Genomic DNA, 16,109 nt, shown 5'->3' on the forward strand with positions numbered 1-16,109 from the left:
ATAGAGGAAGAATTACTTACTTTCATTTTCTTCTTGAATTTGCATATTAACCATTTCAATGCAGTTCTGGATATCATTCCAGCTTAAATAATCTTGGCCTTGAGATGAAGCCTCTGACTTAATAGACAATAGTGTATCAGCATAACTATAAGAAGATATAAAATGCATAAGTGTATTTCATACACAAGGTAAATTGCCATTAAGAATTAGTCAGATGTATCATCCATCATTTAGTGACTTTTCCAATGAATGATTATCAGACCAACTCATCTCCTGCCAGAAATTATACAAATACACAAGCTGCTTTCTTGGTCGTACACATGTATTTTGGGATGTGAAAAACTGACCCTACATGCTAATCCAAGTTATTCTTGGCAGTGATGATGATATCATTTCAGGAAGTGGCTGCCTCTCCCACAGATACTATCTTAAGTGGGAGAAGTCAGTACTTTCAGGGACACTGCCATAGTCCGCTACAATTTTGTATTATCCTGGAAAATTTGAAAATTTTCAGTAACCTCAGGAGGAAAAATATACTGTGCAATCTGGTGGCTTACCCAAGTTCTGCTACAGAGACAGGTAGACGGTGCGTGGTGAGCACTACAGCTCTCAGAAAAAATTTTCAAATACTTCTGCTCATAGGTGATTTTTAAATGACTAGTCTTTCCTTAACTCTTCCTGACAGAAAAGAAGAGCAAACCATGACGTTTTTTTTCTTCACTATCTGTCCTGAACTATTTCATATCCTCTCTGATAGGAAGCCATCAGGAGCAGAAGTGTTCTTCAGTTCTCGTTTTGCCCCTAAGAGATGTCAGTGGCAGCTATATCACAGACACTGCATGTTTCCACTTCCCCAACATGACGCTGGGGAAAGTGGCAGAGCTGAGCAAATCTTTACTGCATGGAACCCCAGATTAATTTGGGAGAAACTGTTGCCAGCTTCTTGCTGCACTAAGTCAAAGAGCAGAACATCAGCCCTAGTATTAGGTAGCAGCCCCTCCTGTTCAGAAGATAACTTTGCACCTTGCAGCACATGGAGGATGATGGGCCACAGGTAGAGAGAAGATGAGAATAATGCCCCTCTATCCACAAATCGATGTCCTCCAAGCACAAGCTTTGTAGTCTGAGTCAACGCTTATTAGAAGGATCACAGACCAAGTTGTGCTGGAAACCTTCACAGCACCTGTACTCACAAGTTAAATAATTTTAATATTCCTGATTCAAATACTCAGCTGCCACAATGAGTCAGATGAAATACATGTCTCCTATCTTCATCTGTGGCCTGAAATGAGTGGCTGCCAGAAAAATAGATAAGAATTATTTCCTGCTCTGATTTGTCCTCTCAACATTCAACAGATGGATGGATGTCCATGCTTAATAGTTGTGAACAGGTCTGTGGTCCATTGATTTATTCACTCTATTTTGAAATCTTACAAAGTGCTTAGTAATGAGTCCCACTTATTAAATCTTTTGTAAGAAGGTAGCTCCTCAGGTAAGTATTAAACTACATATGTCAAAATATCCATTTTTTTTCTCATTTCAATTATCATAAGAAAATAACTGAAGTTATGAGAACCTAGCAACTCCTGCTAGTAACTTGCTCCATAGCATGTACAATTTTGCAGGTCTATGTCATATTTCCATTGAAGTTTTATCTTCTAGGAAAGACATTTCTATCAAATGCATGCCTTCCATCAGAAAGCCACTGAGTATTTCCCTCACAGAAATTTCTCTAGTCCTACCCCTTTTGGCATTGTGCAATTAAATCTTCCTGCAGCCCAGATTTACATAATGGCATTGTAGCTTTATTTTACTTCTTAATCCAATTAATTCCTAGTGTTTCATTTGTACTGACCGACAGCTATAACAGGCCACAATGTCATCAGCAAAAAACACTGTTTGGACACTTGGGGACCCATCACTTTATTTTCGCAGGGTTGCTTCTCTCTCCCACAAGCACACACCACCTGACATGAGCAGGAACCCATGTGGAACACTAATTTTGCTCCACCTCACAGCATTCTGCCACTTCTCCAAGTCACCACAGATCCTTCCTGCCCTCAGCTCCACAAACTAACCACTTATTATTACCCTGACTTGCTCTTCCCTCCAGCGTTAGGTAAGGGCTGTTCTCACATTCATGTCCCCTGGTGAAGACCTTCAGCAACTAGGTCACTGCTGTCCCTTTTGCCTAGTGACACCCTCCAACAGCACTCAGATTTCCACCACCCACGGCCAGGTGGTGAGAACCTGCCCACATCCCCACAGGTGGGGGCCTAAGGTCTCACACAGGCCATAGAGTTGCCTGATAATTTTTTTTGCAGATAAGCAAAGGAGCACAGCAGAAGCTCATGGCTGTGACAAGTCAGCCACGTGGCAGTGCAAGTGGCTGGCAGCTAAGTGAAGGATATAACTTAGCTTCGGACATGCATGCGTGCCACAATAACATACTCAGCTTTTTAGCAAGCAGGACTGTGCTACATTTTTAACATCTTTGCAAATCTTGAGTGAAAAAAGTAGGGATAGCCTGGGTCTAAGGGGTCTCCTTGACCTTAAGGCATTAAGCACATTATCACATTCCAGAGATCCTCCATCAGTACTGTGAAGAGGTTACTGATTAATAGTTTCCATCTACAGCTGGTTCATATGTAAGTCTCCACAAAAATTCTTGTCAGGTCTTAATGTTTGCTTTCTGAGAATACTTCCTCCACCTTGCATAAGCTCTTGCTCTCAAATATTTGAGGTTGTGTGATGGCTTACACTTAGGGACACTCAACTAGTTTGGTATTTGTTATTTTTTGCCCTATTAACATATTACAGAGATAATTATCTTGCAGCCTTTTCAACTTCATAGCCACAGGACAGTCCACCTAGTGAATGAAATGCCTACTTATCCTTCTGCTGAAGTCGCCAAGTCTCCTCTAGACACGACAAAATGAACTTTTACCGTTGCAAGTTTTCCTCTTCCAGATTATTGAAGCCAATGCATGGATTTCTGAGGTGATTCCTTATCATTTGGAAGTCCTTGTTTTCCAAGGCCTGGTTTAGCAACACAACAGCTGACAACATTTCTACTGCAACAGACAGTTCATCGTGTGCCAGGTAATTCTGTAGGATAATAATGTACCTCAAGTGAGGAAGCTAAATAAGCAGTGTAATGAATCTGAGTTACACAGTCCAGATACCATCTCGGAGGTGGATTTAGGACTGAAATGCTAAGACGTATCCTGGTCACTGACACGTCACATTAACACACCACTGAGAGAGTGACTCTGTTTGCTACACATCTTTTGGGCCCTTTGCCCCACAGTCCCATTTCTTCTGATCATACTCTAATAGCAGGGGATTACTTTTCTACGCAATATACAAAGGGTTAGTCCTCAGTAAGCATGCAACATTTAAAGAAGTCCATTTGTTGCAACACAACAGCTCAGCCAGAGTAAAGTAAGTCAAGAAATGACTTTTGTGATTCAATATTGCCAATTTGATTGAAAATAGTCATGCAATATGTAACACCATGGAGAGAGAATTACATCTGATTTTACATGACAACGTGCTATGTTTATGCTGTTCCACAGCTTGGCTATGTAACATCAGAGCAGGTTGTAAGCGTTTCACTCTTACCACAGCGTTCTGTTGTTGGAGGTTGAATAGCTCAGTCTGATAGACAACAGCAGCAAATGAGTGAACAACAGGCAGCTGCGCCTCCGGTTTCATCAGTGCAACCAGTGTTTTACTAGGATCACAGTTACGAATTGCAGTATTGATATTGTCAACTGCTATAAGTTCTAGAGAACAGCAGGGAAAGAAAAACCTATTAATTTCCATATGCCATTTGCTTTTTATGCCATGTAGATGACAGGTTATCCAAAGAAAATCATTTGCTGTCACTGGAGAAAAATATCAGATTAAGACAAACTGCTGAATGTTGCAAAATGTGTATATTCAAAAATTTTCAGCAAATAATTGAATGGAGGACTATAAAAAGCTTCTGGACTTTTAGATATTAGGGATCCCCTTTGATACCTTTAATCCAAAGCAGGAATTTGACCTGTCCTAGCAGGCAGAAGGACAGAATGTCTCTCTGTTCTGCTCAGTATGCCATCTCAATTACTCCAGTCGCACCTCAACCCAGACACTTGCTTCCTTATGTTGCATTTCCTCCCTCACCTCCTCCTTTTAACAGGACCTAATTCTGCCAGCTAGAACAAGCCTGTCCTGCAACAATGACAGTTCTGTCTCTGTTTCAGGAGGCCTGGTAGAAATCTGCTATATACGGTTGTGGCTGGGATTTTCAGTGGCTGAAGTGAGGGAAAAAACACAAGCAACAGCTTCTAGGAGTTTGTGCCATCCCTTGTCCACTGAAGTCTGTAAAATCATTCTTCACAAGTACTACCGTCTATAAACTGTCCATAGCTCAGATTTCGTGTCAAACAAACCACCAGAGAGAAGTACCAATGCAATCCTTCTCAATCTCTGAACAGCGTCTACTTTGCTGAACGCATTTCAGGCCGTTTGAACACCAGCAGAAAAGCACTTCCGACCTGGGCAGCCACAGCAACCTGGCAACACCCCCAGCTTAGTCAGTGGCTGTAATTGCACTCCAGTAAGAGCCAATTCTGCGGAAACTCAAGCAAGAACACACCCAGGAAGGTATTGCACAAGGTACCATTTTGGCCTTGCGCAAAGGGAAATGACCTGAAAGGTTAGAGAGCATATGGCAAAGAATGACAATTATGTAAATGTCATTTCCATCAGCAAAATAATCCCCATTTCCTCCACCTTATCTATTTTTTTACCCTCTTATCCAGGGACTGTTTTTAGTCATTGCTGACTGCTCAAGTCTGTACAAGACTGCTTGTGCAGCAGATACCATTCACATCTCATGTAAGCAGCAACACTGAGCTCTCATAAAGGATTAAGACTTTGAAAACCTTTTTAAGTAAGCAGGCTCACCTAGACAAGCTCTTTGCCTCTCATTTCAATTGCTCTGAAGCATGGTTGGATGGGCCCTTGTTATTCTCAAAGGCTCCCTTTTGGCTGCAGTCGTGGTTAGAGACAGCAAAGGCTCTCAAAGCTACTGCATGCACACATGCTTCTTTAGAGAAAAGAAGAAAGACGAAAAGACTCCAAGTCCACAACTGAACTAAGACTAGCTCTGTAGTCAGTAACTAAGCTGCTGATTTCTAATTCAGGAACTAAGCATGCAGATTGCAAAGCACACACTAAAAGGTTCACATTCCAGTAATAAAATGCTATTTCCCCACACCCCCTTTTAAAACTAAACACGAGAAATGAGTTGCTCTCCATGTCACTAACTGCTCTTCACAGCTCACAATTTTCCTTCTAACTTCCCTCACAAAGGAGCACCCCTTTAAAGAGGGGGGCACTGCTCACCATGCCTATCCAACCTAAGGCAGGCTAACATTCAAGCTAATGAGTCAAGCCACACTTCTGGCATAGGTTGACCTCGCTGTACCACCTTTAAGTCACATTACAAAAGCGATCAGCCTGGATTCAAAGCATTGGAAATACAGAAAACAGCCACTAAGCCATGCTCAGATGTAGCACGAAATGACAGCAGTTTAACAAAGCTGAATCTCCTAGCAGAGAAGTTTCCAGTTAAACGAAGCAATACGTGCACTGCAAATTTAGATCCCCCTTAACTATATTTTTAAAAGCTATAATATATCTTACAGCCTTTGTATTGTGACATTTTCAGTCTAAGAAGAGATCAGATTCATATATGCACATCTAAAAATGAGAATAATTTTCTTCAGTGTGATTGCAAAACATTATTCTATTTGATTGTTCTATTTTAATACTACAGCGATGATCATCACACCCAAGTGAGGATTAACGCTGTTCAAGCCATCAAGCCATGCACTGTATTCAGGTTTGTATTCAGCCAATGTGTTTTACCAGTAGCTTAAGTTATTCAAAGAAAGGTGTTAGCTACCTCAGGTAAAAGGAATATATCTGACGTGGCACAGATTGGTGACTTGGCAATTGTGACTCAGAACAGTTACAAAATAAAACGCACATGGTTTCAGATTAAGAAACTGAGTCTACATGCAAAGAATTGTGGATTGAATTAATCGTCTTAAAATAATTAAGTGGTGATGCTAAAAGATGAGTATTAAAACAGTTACTCACTAAGCTTGTGAGCCTCAGCTTCCGCATTGGCAACACTAACTTCTTTCTGTATTTCACTTTTGTCGAGCATATTTGGAACCCCTGCTATCTATCATCAGAAAAAAAAAGATTTGATTATGCTTGTAAGCGTGTTGGGAGATAAGGGATAAAAACCCTCAATGGGAGACTAAGATTTGGACATATATTTGATGAACAGGCAATACAAATATCACAGTACACATAATATTAGTTTTTCCGTGTGATTTTCTCCCTGAAATTCAATTCCACCAGCACTCTTACTTGTTGTTAGTGGTTCAATTTTATCTTGTGTTGTATTCAAGTTATAATTCATCTTTAAAACAAGCATTATTGGGGCTTTCATGGCATATCTCAAATTTTATTCTGATTTCTTTGTAATTACTTAAAAGTGCATCGTGCTCCTCAGAGCAAATGCAGCTACTTTGGTATTGATTAGTACAGTAGTTATTCTAAAACCTCGATGAAACTTTCTTATGTGATGCTAAAAGCAGAGCAGGGCAATTTCTCTCTTGTTTATGCCAGCTTAAAAAAAATCAAAAAATAAAACTGATGCATAGTAGCCATTCTACTTAATTACCTGCATTTTCTGTTCTTTAGAATCAGACAATTGCAATAGGTACCAAGAGGAATTTTGTGGCAGAACTTCAAGTAGGCTCAGAGCAGGACGGTTCAAACCTGCCATCAGTGCCACTTCATCTTGCCGGTCAATAGCCTCATTCACTTGGACTAAAGCTATGTGAACTGAAATGAAAACAATGCTTATAAAACAGCAAATATACTTTTTGGAAAAAAAAAAAAAAAAAAGATCCATGGCTGTCAGCATCTCAATTTTAGTAAAAGACCGCTAGAGTGTCAGTTTCCAGCAGGGGATTATGTATTTGAAGATGAATTAAAAAAAAAAGTTTCTGGCTCTGCTTGAGCCCACATGGGAGCAATTTAACCACAGCTAACTAATGGGTTATGAACACATTTCAGGTCTATATAGAAGAGGGGGTCAAAATTTACAGTAATCTGCACACAGAAGGAATTCAAATGTGAAGAAACAAAGCAGGCAAAAATGATTAGATTATGGACTGAGGAATCCTTGTAGCAATACTGACAAACAAACAGATATTAGCCCCCAAAAGATTAGTAGAGAAGAAGCAGCAAGAAAAACCTATTATAGACAAACAATATATTTTGTATGTTTTATAGGCTTCCACAGAAATATTGTTTGTTCCTGTGGGTTCAAGTCATGTTCAGCTGGTATCTGGAAGACCATGCACACTTCTGTAAGGATCCTGAATGGCTTACTGTTGATCTTATTGATATTGCCTTGAATCTCAGCTTGTGTCAGCAGCTCTTCGTAGACATCTCTCTCCTCTTCAGAGATGGTGCCATTCTAAGAAAACAAAACTGTTTGTCATCAACAAAAATTTTGCGGGAGAACAGCCATTAGCAGGAGTCATTAAAACTACATCAGCTGAAATATTTGCTGAATGCACTTGTGAAGGAATTTGGTGACCACATGTATCTGCATGCTGTGATATGTGGCTGCGCAATATTTAAGGCATTTTCTGGAAAGTACCCATATAAATATAGCGCAGCATTTTGCAGCAGTCAAGAACTTTAGCTCTCAACTGAAAACAAAGCAAATATATTCACATTAAAGATCTGTGGAAGAGATTATATTTTATGTCCAAAAAAGGCATTGCTTCTGTTTTTTAAACAGAAGATCTGTTATTTCCTTAAGTGATAGAGGAAAAGGATGATTTTTTTTAATTTTTAGATTTCCAGTATTTTATCCTTTGGTCAAAGCTGAGGTATGTCAAAATTCATACTAACCATTTTCTTTTAAAATTGCCTGCTCACTTGTTAGATCACCATTACTTATCCTAGTCCATTTCTTTAATTTTTACAATTAATTTTTAAAATTAATTTTGCTTACTTTTCGAAAGATAATACTACAGCATGAAAAGCAACAAGGAGGAATATATATACTGTGAAGACTAATAAAATACCACTACCTTAAGTCTTGCACTTGATTGTTTTCTCCGTTTAGCTTCAAAGAGCTCATTCTGATAGTCCTGTGCAAGTTCCTCATCCACATTTTGCAACATTGCATTTGGGTTCCTCAGAGTTGTAATGGTTTGCTCAGCTATTCCCTTCTCAATAGCTTCGTTAATTGCTATCACTGCAGCATGCACTAGAATTAGAAGTATAAACCAAGATTTTAGGAAACAATTAAAACATTCAAGTCATTCCTTGACATCAGTCTTCTTTTTAAAAGGAAAAGCAGATAACATGCTGTTGACAGCAGAAATACAAATCCCTTCATTAACTGCAGGAAATCACTAATTAACAGGAATTCACATAGCTTTTGTAGCAAGACAATGAAATAACTCCATTAAGTATAGAAGTAGCAGCAAAAGTATCCAAGAACAACAGTGTGCATGTATGACCATGAGATTAACTGCAGCTTGTCCAACTTTGTCCAACTCTAGCCCACTCAGTCAGCTGCTGCAGGCAAGAGCTGTTCCTTCAGCTCAGTCCCAAGACTGACACTCACATCACCACGGACACTTTCAGAATACCAGGTTGGAAACCTTCTACATCACACACTCCTCATATTCATTTAGTATTTATACTATGTTCTATGGAGCGATAGCATCAGTGGACAGGGGAAGGGCGATGGCTGTCATCTACCTGGATTTCTGCAAAGCCTTTGACATAGTCCCTCACCACATCCTTCTCTCTAAATTGGAGAGATGGATTTGAAGGATGGACTGTTTGATGGATTAAGAACTGGTTGGCTGGTCATAGCCAAAGGGTTGTGATCAGTGGTTCTGTGTCAGGGTGGAGGCCAGTCATGTGTGGTGTCCCTCAGGGGTCGGTCTTGGGACCAATGCTCTTCAACATCTTTATCACTAACATAGACGATAGCATCGAGTGCGCCCTCAGCAAGTTTGCGCATGACACCAAGCTGAGCGGTGCAGTTGATATATTGGAAGGAAGGGAAGCCATCCAGAGGGCCCTGGACAGTCTGGAGAAGTGGGCCCACGAGAACCTAATGAGGTTCAACAAGGCCAGTTGCAAGGTGCTGCACTTGGGTTGGGGCAATCCCAGGTATTTATACAAACTAGGGGAAGATCTCCTTGAGAGCAGACCTGCAAAGAAGGACTTGGGGGTCCTGGTGGATGAGAAGCTGGACCAACAGGAAGGCCAACTATGTCCTGGGCTGCATTAAAAGAGGGGTGGCCAGCAGGGAGAGGGAGGGGATTGTTCCCCTCTACTCAGCTCTTGTGAGCTCCCGTCTGGAGTACTGCGTCCAGGCCTGGGGTCCTCAGCACAAGAAAGACACAGAGCTCTTGGAATAGGTCCAGAGGAGGGTGACCAAGATGATCAGAGGGCTGGAGCACCTCTCCTATGCAGAAAGTGTGAGGGAACTGGGCTTGTTTAGCTTGGAGAAGAGAAGGCTCAGGGAGACCTCATTGTGGCCTTCCAGTACTTGAAAGGAGCATATAAAAACAGGAGGGGGAATGATTGTTTATAAGGGTGGATAGCGATAGGACAAGGGGGAATGGTTTTAAACTAAGACAGGGGAGATTTAGGTTAGATATTAGGAGGAAGTTTTTCACTCAGAGACAGTGATGCACTGGAACAGGTTTGCCCAAAGAGGTTGTGGATGCCCCATCCCTGGAGGCTTTCAAGGCCAGGCTCTGGGCAGCCTGGTCTAGTGGTGGCAACCCTGCCCATGGCAGGGGGGTTGAAACTAGATGATCTTTAATGTCTTTTTCAACCCAGGCCATTCTATGATTCAGTGATGGTTTAATACGTGTAAGACAATTTGCATATTTCCCTTCAAACATTCCACTCCTTATCCCTCCCCTAGGCAGCAGCAACATGCGTACTCTATTTGCTGAAAGGTAGCAGACTGCTGTCTGTTCCAAGTTTTCTTCTCCCAGGTGGGGTTCCTATTTTGCTGACAAAAAAAAACACCATGAATTGAGTTTTGTTATGTTATAGCATTAGATGAGAATGATAAGCAGCTGGCGTGGAGGAGACGCAGATAGCCACACTGGTTTCTTTGACATTCAACTCAATAAAAACCAAGATCTGCCTGAAGGGGCAAAGTGAAGATGCATAAGCCCAGCATCTGCATGTAAAAATACATAGAAAGGATGTAATCTCTCACAGTGTTGTATAAGAGGTCCCAATGACATAAGTGAGGCTAGCAACAAGTGAGCAACAAATAGCGTCAAAATTAGGAAAGCTGTGAACTTGTGCTGGTGGATGTTGTGAATCTACCAACCACGAGAAACAATGAGAAACATGACTAGACTTGCAAGAGCAGTCTGGAGGTACAAAATAGTGTTATTTGCAAAAATAAGTTAGTTTTGAGAGCACTTAGGTATACTCTTTGCACACTGATTTGTAGTACTGCTAACAGCACAGCAAAAGTCATCAGCAGTTGTTTCACTTCCTATTTCTCCTTTTGCTCACTCCACTTCAGAAACAGGGTGACAGCCCTCCTCCAGTAGGATCTCCACATCAATCCTCCCTAATGTGTGAGGGTTCCCATAGCAGATATTTCCTGTTCTGGGGCAGGGCACATTACTGACAGCACATTCCTTGCCTAAAGAGACAGAACAAGCACCAGGAAACCCCAATTTTCTATGAAGAGCTGGAAACTCTTCCAAAGTTAAAGGAAACAATAGACACATACTATAAAAAGCTTTCTGAGAAGGAAGTTGCAGTCCATCACCAGAGAAGGAAGGAAGCTCTCTGGAAAAAAAGTGTTTTGTCATCACTAAATCTCTGAAAGTTTGCTAAAAAAAGCGGAAAAATAAACCGTACTTCTAAAGAGACTACTTTAAGATTTGGCTTTGTACAAGTGTACACAGCACTCAGCTTGCAGCAAGCTGCAAAATACATGGCAAGGTGAATCAACACAAGGAAATACACTTTAAGTTCAGATCTGGAAACTTCAGCACACTAAATTAGAAATAAATTTGTTTCAATAATTTTGGTTTATAAAGTTTAGCAAAGTTGCACCGGTACTTAATTATAATGCAGGGTGTTCTGGTCTTGCTCTGTTTTTCCCCCACTCAGTGCACTCATTTTCTGTATTGATACTTTTTGATTTCACTAAAAATGCTGTCTTGAGTATCCTGTTGTACCCTTTCTGGGGTGGAGTCAGCCACAGAGCTCACTTCTTCATTCTAGAGAAGCACTAGCTACCAAAACAATAAACACATGCAAAAGATGGAAATAAATCTTTGTCTCTGATAGCAATTCCTATAGTTCAATGGACATGCATAAAAATATTTTCTGCTCAGAAATGCAGACAGACAAATAGCAAAAGATCTTATAACAATTATGCAATGTGATGATCAATGAAAACTTGATTGTTTTTCTAATTAGTTATCAAAAGACGGCAAGGTAGATGAATTAAAACAATATTTTATTGGTGATCTTTCAGTTTATTCAGTAGAACACAGAACCAAAAGAAGAGTCATACTTACATGCAGCTTCATCCACTGATAATTCACTGGCCAGAATCCCACCAATTTTACTAAAAGATGGCATCTGTATGCCATACTTCTCCAGCTCCTTTCGCATGTTGCTAATTTCTTCCTCTGTTCAGGTACAAAAGAAAAGAAATCATAAGAACCAAGTCTGAACAACTCCATTGTTAATCACCATACCTAAAAATACATATAATTATTATAATTTATATAATTAGAATAATATATTGAAAGCAAATGTGATCAGGGATTCTTAGCAGATTTGTCACTTTGTTTTGAAGAAATCTAAGATACAACAAGTATTCTATACAAATTCACTCCCTTCTGTCCTTCAGAAATAGACATTTATTAAGAATAGCAACCTCCCATGTTTTTAATTAGGAGCTGCTCTGTACAACCCTAAGGGAGGAGAAAGACCATCATCGAAAATATGTACAATGTTAGCAGATTTACCGCATGAAGGAGTTACCTAGTACATGATTAGATAAGCAGTTTATTACCTGTGAAGTCTACTTTCCCCAGTAGGTCCTGAATTTGTGGTGCTAATCCTAGTTTGAACAGGTATAAACTACAAAGAAACAAATAAGCATTAGAAGACATTGATGGTTCACTTTCTATTCAAGAGTGTTTTTCCTAGAATAACTGCCACTGTGAAGGTTGTCCTTTAACATTTATCTATCATGGAGGAATATAGAACAAATTTGTGTTTTTGCTATATTTTATGTATAACAGATTTTTACTTGAAGTTTCAAAGAAGCATCTGTAAGACATACTGCCGCTTTATCTCAGATCACAGAGGAAGCGTAAACAAGTAATTGCTTTCCACTAAGGGTTTGTAAAGAAGTTTAAGAGTCAATATCAATAGTTGTTCTAACTCACATTCTTATAATTAGTGGCTGAAGGCACACAGTTCACTTACAGCCTTCTTAGTAAGTGTAGGGGAATATGCACTTAGCCCCTCTCAAGTATATTTGTGTCATTAACCAGTTTGCTTTGGTAGAATGAAGTAACCTCAGTGTGAAAATGCTTTCCAGAAACTAGTATTTTTGATTCAATATAGTATGAAAAAACAACTGTACTTTTAATACTTAGAGCTGTGGTGCTATCTGAAAAACAGCTGGGTAAATTACATATTTTCCCCAGTATCTTTCAAAGACTGGGTGGAAATTTAGCTAACAAAGACTAGGATTTCTTTTATCAGTGAAACTCAGTGAACAAAATTAAGCTTTGTGAACAGGGACCAACTATCAACAGGTAGATTTTAAAGAAGACTGGAATAATGCGTTCCACTGACAGGATTATTTTGGATCGCTTATTCAAATTACTTCATCCACATCTTCATACATTGCAGGTGTGCACTGTGGTTTGGCATCTGTTTGCTGAAGGAGATATTTCCCTTTTGTTTCCATTTTGAACTTATGTTTTGTCTAGTAGGAAATTGCAGGATAAGATTTCAAATCTAGTAATTTGTAGCTCCCACAATTGTTTCAGAGCACAAAGGATCAGCATGTCATCTTCCATGCTACTGCTCCTCTGTGCTGCCATAATCTGGATAGATACACCAGCACATCTCACACAGACACACTTCTGAGTGCTGCAGTTCTTCAAATCATTGTCACTGCCATTCTCACCTTTCAGAATAGTCTTAAATACAAGATACTTACTGCAGGATTAAAGAAAGGTACATGACTACAGTAATGAACCAGGTCCTTTCTTTACCCTAAGCTGCCAATCTCTTTACATAGGCAGGGCTGGAACCTTGGTTGAAGTGCTGGAGGTGATGAAGATACACCAGCAATCACGGAAATCAGCACGGGGCTGTGCCGGCATTTTGGAGGTAATCACATTAGGGAGATTCAGAAAAAAAAATGAGTGGTACAAACAGGAGAAACTCATGTTTTGGCTGTTCAGCACTTCCCAGAAGGATGCTGGGCCATGTGTGTTACTTCCTACGCTGCTTTGCTTGGATAAGATTATTAACCACCAGGTGGTGCTGAAAATTTGCTTTCAGGGAGTACTGCGGGGACGACAAGGAAAATTCTGCTGTACATTAAGGCAAAAGTTCACTTGAAACAGCTAGCATAATGCTTTTGTAGATATAGTGTGATCCACAGGGAACCCATATAAAATCAAAGTGGGGGGCACGGGGTTGAAAAGGCTGCGTACAAGGCATTGGGAGGAGGGGGAAAAATGGTGGAAAGAGCACTTCCCAGCTTCTCTTCCATCAAAACTGTGCAGAGCTGTAGTTCTGATTAACCAGAGACTCCTCAATCTTGTTTAAGCTTAGCTCACATTTAGCATGCTGTAACAAACAAATCTGAAAATAACTTATGCCTTTATAAGCATATGCTTGTTATTCTACCTCTTCCTAGGAAAACATATATTTGAAACTGTCCAGCCTCAGAGCTAGTTTGCCCAGAATGTAGCAGCGATTTTCTTGTAATGATTATTTGAAAACTGTGTATTTTAGGGAGTAGGGGAGACAGAAGAGTCAATCACCACTTAGGAACAAGAATCATCATTAGCATGTATATTTAACTGAGGCAGTCTTAAACTCGTTTAGTACAGGACCAAATCCAAATCAGCTTTCTTAAGAAAAGCTTTCTTAAGTACTGAAGTATCAACGTGAAAAGAAGTATGAGGGTAACAGTACCTAGCAGGAATCTAGAAATTGCTTGCTAAGTCGCTCCTTCCTGGACAGATCAGGGCTGTTTCTGACAGTGCAAGTTGTTCCGCATGCTCTAAGGGCAATGGTCTTCATTTCAGGCTTGAAACAGAACATATCTCAAAAATATTTAAAGTTTTGCTTAGAGTCATTTCCTGTGTCCAAGCCCTCCATCTGCTCAAAGATCAGCAAAACCCGAATAACTGAAGACTTTCATATGAAATGTTAACATTTAGTTCCATTACATAGAGTAAAATCTTTTTCACTCTAATTAAAGAGGCAGTTTTAAGCACTTATGCACACTGATCTTTTCAGGAAATTAACTTAGGAAAAAAATCTCAAATGGAGATGGTTTTGGTATTTTCAAATATGAGACTAAGACAAAATATCCTAGCTGTGTTAAACTCCTATAGCTTCGCTGGGAAGCTCAAGCTTCCTGTGTTGGGGATAATAACTTGGTAAAAGCTAAGCAAGAATAGAAAGTAGGCCAGCCACTCACCTCCTAGACAAAGTGCTTAACTTTTCTAGGTTACAAGCCTTTGAAATTTGAGTATATGCTCAAAGATGTATTAGAATTTAGCTTTAAGCCCTGTGGTGATTCTTTATATAGTGATCCCAGTCATATGCAACAGATGGGAAGTGAAAATTCTTGCTTGCCATTTCTGCTTCTAGGTGCTGCGTGGCCAGACTCAAGAACTTTTCTAGGGTCAGTGATCCCCGTGCTGGCTCCCTGCAGAGGATGCTCTGACAGACCCATGGAGCAGAGTGGGACAGAGGCAGGTGCTTGGTGTGGAGCTGGGCGCAGGCAACAGCAGGGCAGTGGGAAGGGGAACAGAGCTGGATTCCTCCGGACACCAGCCAAGAGCAAATGCTACTGGCCAAGTAGTGCCCTGTCCTCAGTACTGCCATCTCCCAGGCTGTTTTCAGCACAGTCTGTTTGTAATTCAATACTGTTAGTGGAGTTTGAATTGAGAGATGGTTACAACATACATTCTAGGGACTGGTCTGTAAGTAAACAGAACTCAGCAGTTGCTTCTTTGATTACTACTTCCTGTCATGGCAAAGCATCGTAAGCAAAGCACTGCTGGTCTGTTCTCCTTCAGTGTGATATGTCATGTATATTACAGAAATCTATTTCTAAGATAATAGCACAGGTGCAAGGAATTACAGCTTTGTGCTGATATGCAGCGAGAAAAAGTAATTTAAACAAGACAGACTTGGAAGGATACTCAGACAACATGGGCTGACACTGATACTAGCATAAATCCTGGGACAGGTCAAGCTAGAGAATGGAAACTCCTACCAGTGGCCAATCCATTGCAGAATTCAATTTAAGAAGCAAAAAAGTTATTGCAATTCCAAAAATTAGAGAGATCTTATAATGGTGCCAAGGGACTGCCTTACTGTTCATGTAGCGTTCAACTCCACAGTTGATGAAGCCTTTGTTCTACAAGCACACCTATTGGAAAAGCTCACAGCGCCCTCCCACCTCCTGCAAAACATCTGAGCTGGCCACCACACCAGCTGGAGGAATGCAGCACACCCTCCCACCTTGGAGGTCAGCCTTATGAGCCCTCATTTCTGCTGTAGGAAATCACCTCATGCTTGCAGAAGACATTTGCTGACAGAAGAGCCAGACTTGTGAGGGCTGAGGCAAGAGCTGCCTCACACAGTCTTGGACAGTTAGCATTACAGCAGTCATAGCAATTTCAAGTGGCATCACTTGTCAGAGCTAACAAAAATCATACAGCAGTGTTACTGAG

The 16,109-nt window shown here is 40.4% G+C and overlaps 1 protein-coding gene across 10 annotated transcripts in view; it reads right to left on the reverse strand.

Moving 5' to 3' along the window:
* IQGAP2 (IQ motif containing GTPase activating protein 2) overlaps positions 1-16,109 on the reverse strand; it is a 119,847-nt gene that overhangs the window by 38,282 nt on the left and 65,456 nt on the right. For 2 of the 10 annotated variants that reach the window (XM_021379576.1, XM_021379578.1), the window contains exons 6-14: positions 12,182-12,249; positions 11,679-11,792; positions 8,181-8,359; positions 7,468-7,555; positions 6,752-6,915; positions 6,157-6,244; positions 3,625-3,788; positions 2,948-3,108; positions 21-145 (exon numbers count right to left, since the gene is read on the reverse strand). In XM_021379576.1, coding sequence (XP_021235251.1) covers positions 21-145; positions 2,948-3,108; positions 3,625-3,788; positions 6,157-6,244; positions 6,752-6,915; positions 7,468-7,555; positions 8,181-8,359; positions 11,679-11,792; positions 12,182-12,249 — 1,151 coding nt within the window. Of the gene's footprint in view, positions 1-20; positions 146-2,947; positions 3,109-3,624; positions 3,789-6,156; positions 6,245-6,751; positions 6,916-7,467; positions 7,556-8,177; positions 8,360-11,678; positions 11,793-12,181; positions 12,250-16,109 lie in introns of all 10 variants that reach the window. The other 8 variants (XM_021379575.1, XM_021379577.1, XM_021379584.1 and 5 more) reach the window with 6 other exon arrangements.

The sequence above is a fragment of the Numida meleagris genome, chromosome Z, assembly GCF_002078875.1.
Source record: "Numida meleagris isolate 19003 breed g44 Domestic line chromosome Z, NumMel1.0, whole genome shotgun sequence".
NCBI lineage: Eukaryota > Metazoa > Chordata > Aves > Galliformes > Numididae > Numida > Numida meleagris.